General features: G+C 47.2%; 1 protein-coding gene across 1 annotated transcript in view; it reads left to right on the forward strand.

The window, feature by feature from the left end:
- The window catches only part of MDN1 (midasin AAA ATPase 1), a 2,221,312-nt gene that overhangs the window by 446,351 nt on the left and 1,761,869 nt on the right, over nucleotides 1-13,092 (forward strand). Inside the window, exon 24 of the mRNA XM_078648266.1 lies at nucleotides 10,084-10,262. Coding sequence (XP_078504392.1) covers nucleotides 10,084-10,262 — 179 coding nt within the window. The remainder of the gene's footprint in view (nucleotides 1-10,083; nucleotides 10,263-13,092) is intronic.

Below are 13,092 nucleotides of genomic sequence, written 5' to 3' on the forward strand. Positions count from 1 at the left end.
TACAGGGAAGGGGAAATCAGTTGGCAAGCTGTTTTTTCAGGGGCTTGTAGCCCACTTGGTAGCCACACCTCTGGGTTGAGATTGGTTTGGAATCTCCAGAGAGAGGATTCTGCCGTGTTGGAATTATGCAAAGTGGTGCATTTTGGGATAGCTAGATGCCATGAATTGCAAGAAGTGGTTATCAGGAGGGAAGAAACCTCGGCGATCATACCCTCAGGGCATTTTCCGAGCATAAAAGGGTGCCCCCAACTCAGATCTCGACTGGACTGGAAAAAGTACTGCCTTGCTGCATAGAAGAACCTGCAAAGAGGTTGCACCAGTGTTGAAACCTGAGTCGGGTCGGGGACAATCGATATTTGCCCGGCGGTATTGCCTCTGTGACCCTCTAGTTATTTAATCAATGAAGAGGCAGGCGCTGGAGACTGGAAAGCAGGAAACAAGGTTTTTATTCTCTCCGGAGGAGAACACAGCAAAACGGACAGAAGGTATCGTTCTGAGGTGCTCTAACTTACGTTTTGGGGCATGGCCCCTTATATACAGTGTTTGTGGTTTTTATTACAGTTTACATACATATGATAAAGCTTTGATGTACGAAAAGACATTCCAGGAATCCCCCTTCGGGCCCGTTCCCACACATATCTACAGTAGAAATCCCCACCCTGGTCACAGCAGGTGATAACTATCGCGCAGCTGGATATTCCGCCAATTCATGGAATGCGGGGTTCGATCGGATCTCATGGGGTGGGGGGGCTTTGATCAACTCGGGGGTCCTTTGAGGAGGGAAGCTTTCTATTGTACGGGGAGGGGCAAGGGATAGTATCGGCAGAGCTGGGTGTCGGCCTGGGAACGGGGAAGACAAACGGGCACACGGGGAAAAGGGGGTTTGCATCTAAGGGCCGGGGATCATGAAAGGGAAGAAGGGAGGTGTCGCGCTGGGAACAGGATGAGGGCCTGGGGCAGAGCAGCGCCGAAGAGGGGTTTATGATTCAAGGCAGGTGCAAGCAGGGGGGGGTGGTCAGCGTGCAGGCTTAGTGAAGGCGAAGGGCTATGTCAGGGGCCAGCGGCATGCAAAAGGGTTCGTTCTGATCGGGGCGTCTTAAAATGGCGGGTGCGCACGACAAAAGTGTGGCATCAGGGGAAGAGGCAAGATGGCGCGGATAATGTTCACCAAAACGTACTAATTTTCAACAGTCCTCCCTTTAACATATTCAAGACATCTTGCTGGTTCATTTTCTACTTGGTTCTATTGCGGTGGGCATGAGAAAGAAAACGGTAGGAACCCTAGATGAAAGAGTTGTAAACAATACATTTTGAGATTTCTAGTTTTTAGGAGCTGGACCTATTGGATAAACTTTGATAAACTTGTTCAGCAGGAAAGTCATAGGAATGTAATACAAAAAACGGTTCTGTAGCGAGAGCAGCAAGTACATATCATAACGTGAACTGGCAGGTTATTACATATCTCAGATTCGGATTGGAGCAGGATCAATACAATGGCGGCTGGGAGAGAAATGAGGCATAGCAGAAACGGTGATTGAGGATGTCAAATGTTCGAAGTTAACGAGTTCTCATTATTCTTTGTGGTCTTTCGTTGGCGCTGTGGAGCACCGGCGATGGAGCTACGGGTCCAGCTCTATTCTAAGTTCTGCGTTGCAGGGCACGACCCTTTCCTCGCGTTTCTGGTCGGAAAGGTCCCTTTCGCCCTGTGTCCTTTGAGGTGATTGTCAGAAAGTTCAGATGGAAGAAGAGCGTACAAAACAGTCCATAGGGTAGGTCGGAGAAAAAGGGGGATGGAGCAAGGCCAAATTAGGAACAGACTAGGGGAACGAGAGACTTCAGATAGGCGGGCGTGTGACCGAATTCAGAGAGCGGGGACTTGTCGGCAAACACTGGACATCGAGCAGGGGCATCAGGTCGGCCCTTTCTTCTCATGTTGTCGAAAACAGTGCCTCGTCCTGCAGCTCTTTTCTGTCGTGGTCTCGCCTTGGCTAATGTCGCAGGTGTTCCTTAGTCTGCAGTCAGGCCTCGTGCTCCCACATCCGGTCCTTCTCTCCTCCAACAGCAGTACCCTTAAACAAGTTTGAAAAGACAGTCTTTAGAGAATTTGCAGATGAAGATAATCAAAAAGTCTATTTCTCTCCCAGCTCCAGGCAAAGAATGAAAATGCCCGTTATATTAGTGTTCACAACTGGCATATGAATGACCGGTGACGGGCCTGTTGGATCTACTATGACTTTCCTTCACAATTATTTATTACAGTCACGACAGTTCATCTGATGGTGACCCACCTTCGTGAGACGAACCTGGCAAAGATATGCCGTTCTCTAGAGTTTTACATTTACAAAGGGTACTGTGAGTTGTCAACATGGTACTACACAGGTATTTTGCTGAGAGACGAACATGGCTAAACATTTCTTTTCTATCGATGCATCCTGCTTTTCAACTACTACGGGGTTCATTTCGATGATTCACCTTGGACTAGTCAGTTAACCTTGTAAAACATCATTCTGGGTCCTACGTAACTTCCTACGGCCTGAGTACTTAATCAGAAAAGACAGGGGTTTTGTGGGAGACGACTAGGGACATAGAAACTTGTGGTAAGGGCGTAAATCGACCCATCTCTCACAACCGGAAATGAGGGGTAGTTTCATAACTCCCGTTTTTGGGCGGCTGATACAGGGGATGTAACAGGTTGTGATCATTTTTCCTGTTTGGGTATTGCGACAAGTCGGGGTGGGGAGGGTCGCGTATTCTGAGGTCCTTTCTTATACCATAGGAGCCGTTGACATGTAGTTCCCTTATTATGGGCCAGATTAGGGAACCTCTGTCGTCTTTCCTGTCCTTTCCCTTACGGCCCAACCTCGGTTCATTGACTTCTAGCGGAAAAGGAGAGGTAATGACGCGGTCTCGGGGTGATTGTATTAAAGACAAGTTTTTTTTTTTGTGCAAATACTGACGGTATTTGAAGCCAATTAGGTGGTGTGCTAGGGGGGGGGGGCAGTCTGCCAATTTCGGGGCTAATCACTCGGAAGAGTGGGAGTGCAAAAATAGAGAGAGAGAGAGAGAGAGCGCAACGGCAGGCTAAATAGTACACGTGCAACAGAGAGGGTGGCAGTGTATTCAAGAAAGGCTATTTAGTGCATTACACAGTAAAGGGCATTCATGGGTCTGCGTTAGAATCTTGTAATCATGCAGTTTGAGCATTAAACAGGGTAGAGGGGACGCGCCTTGAGAAAAAGGAAAGAAGAAAGGAGGTACCATTTTGTCGCACTTTCTCGCATTCTCGGTCCTTCGACCAGTTGGGTCAACGCCTCAGTCACACACACACATTCTCTCATAGTTTCGCATCATATGTGACATGGGTTCATTCGTCCGGTCTGGTTTAAGGGTGATCACTTTTTATCAGGTTGTGCTAATTTTTCGGGTTTGTTCGATACGTGAGTAGTTTGCAGGCGTGCTTAGGCACCACCTTGCGGTGCTAGTCTGCTCCGTGTATTAGACATGGCAAGGCTTCGGATCTTCGCCACACCTCGGCTGTAATCTCTGATGTAACCTGCAGAGGGAAGGAAAAAGGGGGTGGGGGAGACAGCATTCGCGCATATTTAAATACATGTATTCAAGAGTCCTTTTTACTCACCTCTTACTCGTCTTCCCTCCTCGGGGCAGAGTCCCCGGGGATATGGTTTCTGGAGTCAGGGGGGGGGGGGGGGGCAGTGTGCCCTTATAGGTCGTGTGCGGGGAAAACGTAAAAAGGAAACCAGAGGTGCCTAGTACGAGGTATCTAGTCAAAAGGATGTATCTCACTATCGGGATCCTTAAACCTCTTTCAACGCTGTGGCGTTCTAAGGTTCTTCGGTTCTTGGGTCAGCTCCGTTCCCTGATACCTTGGAACGTTGTACTTTATAACATTTACACCATTTCATTTTACCCTCCTTTAACATTCCCTCATTTACACCGTTCGTTTTACCCATCCTTGGAAGTCAAGGCCTTCCTCTACGCGAGAGTTCATGGGTCAGTCGCGTACTTTTGAAGGCGGGGTGTCGTGTTGTCGATCCGACCCGTCCTCCAGGGCTGGGCAACCATCTTCTTTTAACCTTAAAGAGAGAGCAGAGTAGGGTGCACGGAAAAGAACTTTCCCACCGATCCCACATTTTTAAAATAAAGCATGCAATACCCGTCCATAGTTTCAAAAAACTTTATTTTGCAAAATCATTTCAGCACGTGGATTATGAGGGTGCGGTCGTATTTGGCCGGTCGTGGCAATGGCTAAAGTGCGTACAGTGGGGGGTGTCGTTTGCAGCAATAAAAACATCGGAAAGTTTTATTCATTCATTTGTAAGAAACTAAAACGTCTATTAATTGGCTGGGGGTTCGGGGGGGGGGCATTTATTTTCATAATTTAGAAGCATAATCATAATAGTTGCAATCAGATTTCCTATATGTATACCGTATGTGTGCGTCGTAGATGAGGTTATACATCAGCTATAAAAAAATATAATACATTGTACATTTGTAATCAGCATTTGTAACGCGATCCTTTCATACTGTTCGTCGAGTGAGCTCTCCTTGTCTTTTCTAGCCAAGTGTACAAAGGATCATATAAAGTCTCAGAACATCAAGTTTATATTAGTGCGAAGGAACACCACGAGGTGTTCGTAAGTTCCGATGGATACCAGCGCCATCTTGGGCGGGGCCGGCTCAGTCCGGAGGCAGCATCAGGGGGAAATGTTCCCATTACTGGCAGTTGGACCAGAGTCCTTTTCGGCAGTTCTAGAATTCATGCTAACAGAGGGAGTGGCAATGTCACGTTTATTTCGTTGGCGATCAAGGCAGCCGTCCCTTACCGGAAACCTGCAGAGGCCGAAGGTTCCGCCGGGGACCTTTGTAGGATCTTCAAGGCTGCGGAGATGCTGTCGGAGATGGGGGGCTCGTGCCCCAGCGGGCAAATGTTTGAGTTATATTGCTGGTCAAAGTTACTCTAGTGGCCGGGGCCCGCCTTCCAGCGGACCCAGACGCCATTTTGAGGCCCTACAGGGGCCACTCTCGTCGAGTTTTGCAAGAGTGGGAGAGATCCTTCGGAGTGAAAGGAAGAGGTCCCTGTTGTGTGAAAGCGGGACGTTCAGCTGGGGTGCAGCTGTGATGCCCCCACCTGGGGGGGGCGAGGGAGACTCGTTCGCGCCGTCTCCTTCTCCCGGTGCACTCCATGCTGTTCTTTTTCATCGCCCCGCATGAAGGTCTCTCCACATCCGGTGTTCCCCAAGTCTTGTGCTCAGTGCTGTGGGAGTATGGCCACCTGTGGCGCGCATTCGGCGCGGCACGAGTATCAGTGCAGTCATTGCTGGTTCGGTGTTCCGAAAATATGGCCACCATTGCACGTTCGGTGCTGCGCAAGTACTGGGGTGCCACCATGGTGTGTTCGGTGCTGTGGAAGTATTGGCACCATCGCCTGACTGGGGGTGTTCGGCGTCGGGCCGGGGGCTGGGAGACCTCCTATCGGTGGAGGTGGGAGAGGCTCGTCCGCGTCGCCTCTCCCTCCCAGCCCAACTTGGACAAATTGTTGTGGAGGTACGTGCAGGACATCCCGCCGTCCAGAGCTGCTGCGGCTGTTACGGAAGGGAAAAGAAAGAGGTGCCTCGTTCTTCTCTGGACATGTGGCGGGACTACTTAAGTCTATCCAGGCCCGTTGCGGCTGGCTGAGGAGACATGTGGCGGGACTACCTACAACTGCCCAGGCTGCTGGCTCCTGCCTCTCCTCCGGCTCCCCCATACGTTAAGATTTCCTGACCAAGAGTTGGCAGCGGGGCCCGCCTTATATGGGTTGTCGCTGGTTGGGCGTAGCCGTAACCCTGCCCTACCTTGGAAGGTTCCAGAATGGGGGGGGGTGAATGTTCTGTTTGACTTTAATTTTCTACAGTTTTACCGTTATTATTCCTTGTTTGTTGTGCTAAATTAAAAGTTCAAGTTCATCAATGGTCTACGGATTTTGTTTTGCCATTTCTTTCTTTCCAGGTTGCTTTTATGCTAAGTTTCTGCTAACAGAGGTCGAGTAACACGGAAACACGTGTAGAGGGATGACGCAGATTCGTACATTACATACACACAAACTCAGACGGGGGACAGTACAAGTACGACATACAAAGACCCAAGACGAATATAAAACAGTTATTGGTCATGATTATCTCTTTCCGTCTGTGAATTTTAAAGCGAGGCTGGGTTCCCGTCTTGACGTTGCCCGACCTAGGAGAACTTGAGCATGCCGCTGAAATTGTCCTGGCGAAATCTGTGCCATCGGGCATAATCAAACGTGGTGGTTCTATCTGGTCTGCCTATATAAGTCGGGTTCTTCTTTGTCTCGCGCTTTTTCTCGTACTGCCGGTCTGTCGTTCCTGTCGGCCCTTTGCCTTTACTCACGCTCAGTAGAGTCGGGCATTGGGCTTTCCAGTGTCCGACATATCTACAAAAAGCGCATTGGTCTGGCCCTAAGTCTGGTCGTCTTTTGCATAGTGTCGGGGGATAAGTTGTGGGTAGCGGTGTCCTGGGGTTGTCCTGTCGGTATATTTCTCTACTTGGTTTGTCCTCGTCTTTTCTCTGTCGTTGCATAGCCTCTCTGCGCCACATACCGAGACTGTCGAGCATAATAGGCGTTGTCTTATTATTTCGAAGGGCTATTTCTAACGTTTCTATTTTATCAAGGTCAAAGGATCCTGCCAGTGGCCACTGTTTGTCTTGACTTTCTTTGGTATACCTGTGCCACAATTTATTATAGGCTATGGTAACTAATCCATAGTTTATGAACATGTCCTTATTAGGGGTGCCTTCTAGTGGAGCTATATGGTCCACCTCTAATACACGGTCCGGGCTGAACCAATTATCAATCAATGGGGAGAAGACAGACATGACGGCTCGTAACGAGGGACTAATAAGTCAGCAGTGCCTATCTTATCACTAGGTGCAAAGACTAGACAGAATATTCCTATTCTACGTTGTTTGCAGGCAGTGAATACCTCATGAACAAAAATAAAAAAGAGTAACCAAGAACGCGGAACAATCAAGCAATTAATAAATAAATAAATAGGATAGAAAAAGGACAATGGGGAGAGTAAGTAGGGCGCAAAAGTCTGCGTCCTCTACCCTTTCACTAACCGCAAAGAGGAAGCTGTTGTTTCCGGTTTGCAGACAGAGAATCTCCAGAAGACAATCTGTGAACAGTAGTTCGGGGTTAAAGAACCCAGTTAATCAGTGAGGGAGTGGGGAGTCTCCCAAAAACCGTTGAGAAATAATAGAGTCAGTGGGGGAGAAAGATAGGCGCGACGGTTACGTTACCTATCCTTCACCGTTTGCAAAAGAGAAGGAGCCTACTGTTTCTCCGTGTGCAGACAGTGAATCTCCAATTAGGTCAAACAAAGAGTAATACTAGTATTTTATAAATAATCAAGCAATCAAACAATCAAGCAATCATTTCGCACCTTGTCGTGATTACACGACCTTACCCGGACCATGTGGACAGTTTCTTGTCTTCCGAATCCAGCGCCCGATCGTCCTCTTTTTCTCGTAATTCTCACGGCACTCCTAATGGTCCCCAGTCAGGACCGTAGATCACTCGAGAGAGGTCTGTTCGGAACTAGTGAAGTTCGGATGATCGGCTGCCAGACGAGGGTCTATTGGGCAAGAGCTCTCCCGATCGTTGCAGTCGTTCACTCTGTCGTCGGGACCTCTCCCACTGGATCCACGAGTCGCTGATGGGCCCCACGCTTGGGACGCCAATTGTTGAAACCTGAGTCGGGTCGGGGACAATCGATATTTGCCCGGCGGTATTGCCTCTGTGACCCTCTAGTTATTTAATCAATGAAGAGGCAGGCGCTGGAGACTGGAAAGCAGGAAACAAGGTTTTTATTCTCTCCGGAGGAGAACACAGCAAAACGGACAGAAGGTATCGTTCTGAGGTGCTCTAACTTACGTTTTGGGGCATGGCCCCTTATATACAGTGTTTGTGGTTTTTATTACAGTTTACATACATATGATAAAGCTTTGATGTACGAAAAGACATTCCAGGAATCCCCCTTCGGGCCCGTTCCCACACATATCTACAGTAGAAATCCCCACCCTGGTCACAGCAGGTGATAACTATCGCGCAGCTGGATATTCCGCCAATTCATGGAATGCGGGGTTCGATCGGATCTCATGGGGTGGGGGGGCTTTGATCAACTCGGGGGTCCTTTGAGGAGGGAAGCTTTCTATTGTACGGGGAGGGGCAAGGGATAGTATCGGCAGAGCTGGGTGTCGGCCTGGGAACGGGGAAGACAAACGGGCACACGGGGAAAAGGGGGTTTGCATCTAAGGGCCGGGGATCATGAAAGGGAAGAAGGGAGGTGTCGCGCTGGGAACAGGATGAGGGCCTGGGGCAGAGCAGCGCCGAAGAGGGGTTTATGATTCAAGGCAGGTGCAAGCAGGGGGGGGTGGTCAGCGTGCAGGCTTAGTGAAGGCGAAGGGCTATGTCAGGGGCCAGCGGCATGCAAAAGGGTTCGTTCTGATCGGGGCGTCTTAAAATGGCGGGTGCGCACGACAAAAGTGTGGCATCAGGGGAAGAGGCAAGATGGCGCGGATAATGTTCACCAAAACGTACTAATTTTCAACACCAGCATGGACTGCACCTGCTGAACCTAATGGCTAGCAAAATAAAGGGGCTGAGCCTGCTGTGTCCTGCTCAAGGAAAGTGGTCTCCAGAGCCCAGCCGAAACAAGCTACTGCAAGGGTCAGTTGGCTGACCTCCTGTTGTCAGCACAAGACCACAACAGCTGAAGAAGCTTGCTGGGGCAAGTTGATAGACCAGAATCTTCACACCGCTAACAACCACCGTCATGTAGCACCAGAGACCAGGACTGGACACTCCATTTCACCAGAGTCCACTGAACTCAGGAGATTTGTCGGAGTACAGGTTAGTAGCCTAGAACACTAATTATTGCCCAGGGAAGGATTTGGCTGTTGCTGCGATACCAGGCGACTGGTAGTTCAGTGGCCACTTCACTTCTACCAGGACAGAGGACTTCAAGGGATATCGACCCCGTAGCCAGGAATGATAGTCTATTTTTATTAATTGGTGTTGATTTCTCGAGCGTCTCGTGTACTTCTTAAATTGTTTTGGTGCTGTTTAAATGCTTTACACTTGTTTCTTTGTGTAAGCCTTGCTGCTTAGAGCCAGAGCTACCCAGGGTTGAGGTAGAAACAAAACCTACTGGTCCTAAAGGGGTTGGTAAGTGTATTACACCGTGAGATCGCACAGGTACACTGTATAATGCACCCCATTTCTTCATTACCCTTTTTACCCCAACTGTAAAGGTAACTACTGAGAGATCAGCGCACTGGTCGTGTCATTTTGCTGTTGTATTCTGCATCTGAGGGCATGGACTAGCCTTAGAAAGCAACTGACATCATTGCGCTTAAGGGGCCCATATATGTGGCCTCTCTTGCTGTTTCTAGAGCAGATCGATTTCGGCATGGAGCTGCACAACGCCTCCTAGTGGCACACAGGAGTACTGCTTTTGAGTTTCCGGATCCAAGATCCAATCTGATGCCTTGGGGAAATATACACACGGTGACGAGTCTGTGGATATATGTAGTGTCAACCAGAAAGAGCTCTACTATAGGTAAGTAACTTGTTTGTTTGACTAATAATTATTCAATCTTGCACAGGTTTGTTGAAGACTGAGATTCTAGACTCCACCATGATTTGGGTCACTCCAGATGTAGTTGCAAATGAGTTAAACATTCGTAATTATTTAATGGGAACTTTAGACCTTTGTTCTTACATCTCTGAGGAAAGTTTCAAGGGGACTGCTCTAATTTCATCAGTTGGTGCACATAATCCTTGTTGCTCATTTGAATCCTCATTACCATCTTAGACACTGGACCTCAATACTTAAGTATTGGAAGTGCTAATGAGTCTTTTCTGTTCTCCGATTTACACGTCACAAACATTTCTGCTTGTAGTATGAACACTATACTGTTGATTGTCAAGTGGTGTAGTAATAGTTGCAAACATTCTAATTGTCTTATTAAATCCTCCATGATTATTTCTCATTGTAGAACCTATCCAGTGCTACTACAGGGAGAGACATCAGTTGGTAAAACCAGCTTAATTCGGTGGCTCGCTTCGGCTACAGGCAATCACTGTGTTCGTATTAACAACCATGAGCACACAGACATCCAGGAGTATATCGGCTTCTATTCATCGAATGCTGCTGGAAAGCTGGTGTTTAAGGAAGGTAACTTATTTTGGTTGAACTTGATTCCCTCATGGCAATGCTATAAAATGTCTCAGAATATAAAACCACAACTGGATAGAAGTATATGGAGAAACCCTGGTCTTCACAGGCTTGGCATTTGCCCATAGATGCAGTTAAGTAAACTGAGGGATTCACATGCCTAATTTGATACTGATCATTTGAACCTGGTGCTATCGTACCTGAAAAAAAATGTCTTGATCTTTTTATGTGTTTTAACCAGCTGTACATAGCCCAAATCGTTTTGGGTCAGCCTCTTTCTGATTTTGAAATGATGGCTTACACTGTAGAAATTTCTTAGTGTATATATATATACAGTTCTCCTTTTCAGTCTAATATGTTTTCACAGTGTGGAAGTGAGGGTATGGCCCTCTGTTAGGAAGGCCATGTTTACCCTGGGTACTTCAGACCAGGAAATACACTGACGCTTGATGATTCTGTATTTGTATTTGTAGAGCGCATCAATCATCCCGAGGGACATTACGGCGCTAGGACAGAATAGAGTATACTGGAATGATCAGAGTTGGAATCAGTGCCTGGGAAACAGGATGGTTTTCAGTTTTTCTCTGAACAGAAGATAGTTGTTAGGCGAAGGTCGAGTGGCAGGCCATTCCAGAGGACAGCGGCTGATTTGGAGAATGACCGGTCGCCCATTCTGACCTTGTTTGTACGTCTCACTGAGGCAAGGGCTTGGTGACAAGATCTCAGGTTTCGCGAGGGGATATGAAAATGTAGCTTATCTTTTAGGATGCGTGGGCCTTTTTTGTGTAGAGTTCTGTGCGCAAAACAGAGGAGCATGAAATTAGCTCTCTGATGGACCGGTAGCCAATGTAATTCCTTCAGGCAGTATGATGCTGAACTGTATTTCCTTTTGTTGCATATTAGTTTGGCAGCGGCACACTGGACCACCTATAGTCTGGAAAATAGATAGTCGGCCATGCCAAAGTAAAAGGCGTTGCCGTAATCTAGCCTGCTCATAAGCAGAGCCTGTGCGACCATTTGTCTGTAATTCTGTGGAATCCAGGGAAAGAGTAGTCTAAAAAGTTTAAGTATGGAATAAGCTTTTCTGCTCAGCGAGCGTATTTGGTCCTGCATAGATGGACTGTCGTTGAAAATGATGCCCAAGTTCTTTGCCGCTCGTTTGGGTTCTGGGGCGGTGCCTAGGGCCTGGGGCCGCCAGCTATTGTCCCAAATATCATGGGCACCCCCGAAAGTACAATTTACGATTTCCCGGCGTTCAGTTTTAGACAGTGTTGGAACATCCAGCCTGCGAGTTCAGGGAGACAGTTAATTAGGCTGTTCTTAGTCTCTGTGTTGGTCAGGCTGTCTATTAGGGGTATCACCAATTGTGTGTCATCAGCGTATGAGCAGATGTCAAATCTCCATTTCCTACTTATATCGGCCAGAGATGAAACATAAGTGTTAAACAGGGTGGGGCTTAATGTAGCTCCCTGCGGGACTCCGTATTGAATGCTTTTTGATGTAGAAGTGCAGGATCCCATGTGAATTGTTTGGGTCAGATCTTTCTAAAAGGAGGCGAACCATGACAAGGCTTTAGAACTGATACCTTTTTTATGCAGGATTTGGAGAAGTTTGGTGTGAGATAGTGTCGAAGGGTGCAGTAAGATCCAGTAGGATCAGTGCTACAGCTCTTCCTTGATCAACAAGTGATCTAATATTATCAGACATTGCCAGTAAAGTGGCTTCAGTGCTATTGTTGGCTCTAAAGCCCGTCTGCCAGGGGTCAAGTAGGTTGTTAGATTCAAGGAAGGTGGTAAGTTGCTTATTTACTAGACGCTCCAAGACTTTAGATAAGTAGGGAAGTTGAGAGATGGGGCGGTAGTTAGCTGGGTCATATATTCTGAGTCCTGCTTTTTTTTAGAAGTGGAAATACCACTGTTTTCTTCCATATGTCTGGGAATTAAGCTTGTTCCAGAGATTGGTTAAATATTTCCGTGATGTGAGGGGATAGAACAGACGCTAGTCTGGCAAAAATAAAATGAGGGCATGGATCTAATGGAGATCCAGCTTTGACCTCAATCATGGCTTTAGCCACTTCTTCAACTGAAAAAGGAGTTAAAGTGCCGAGATGAATTTGTGCAGAGGGGTGGAAGGCCACGTTTCCCCAATCTGTGACGTCTTCTTCAGGGGGATTGTTAGAGGAGGAGTAGATTTTTGTCAACTTGTCTGTGAAAAATGTATTAATCCGTTCACAATTCTCTGTTGTGGGAGCCATAGTCTGAGATAGGCTAATGGGTTTGCAAAGTTCACGAATAACTTTGTAGAGTTCCTTAAACGAGTTGCCATTGTCTTCAATCCTTTTTGTATAGTTAGTTTTTGCGGTTTTTATGGCGTGATGGACAAAATTTCTTAGCTGAACAAAAAAATTACCATCAGTGTTGTTCTTTGATAGTCTCCATTTATGCTCCAGAATGCTGCATTTTCGTTTAATTTTTTTTAGTTCTGGTGTATACCATCTTTCGGTCTTGGAATTGGTAGTAGGTTTCTTATTGAGTTTGGGGGTGCATTTGTCAAGTGACTTCACAATTTCTTGTTGTAAGTGAGTGGTGGAGGCACTAGCCGAAAAGGAGGAAGGTGTGTTTGGGTCATGATGCGCAAAATGTTTAGTAAAAGCTTCCTGAGAAATAAGGTTCATGTGTCTAGTCCCCGATTGATGTGAAATTTCAGTCTTAGATGGCTTAGTTGGTAACGTTAGGGAAAAGGAAATTAAAAAGTGATCTATCCACCAAAGTGGTTTAATCTCATGAATGTTGGTGGATGTTATGTTCGAGAAAAGTAGGTCCAAGGTATG

This window comes from Lissotriton helveticus, chromosome 6 (assembly GCF_964261635.1).
Source record: "Lissotriton helveticus chromosome 6, aLisHel1.1, whole genome shotgun sequence".
Lineage (NCBI taxonomy): Eukaryota > Metazoa > Chordata > Amphibia > Caudata > Salamandridae > Lissotriton > Lissotriton helveticus.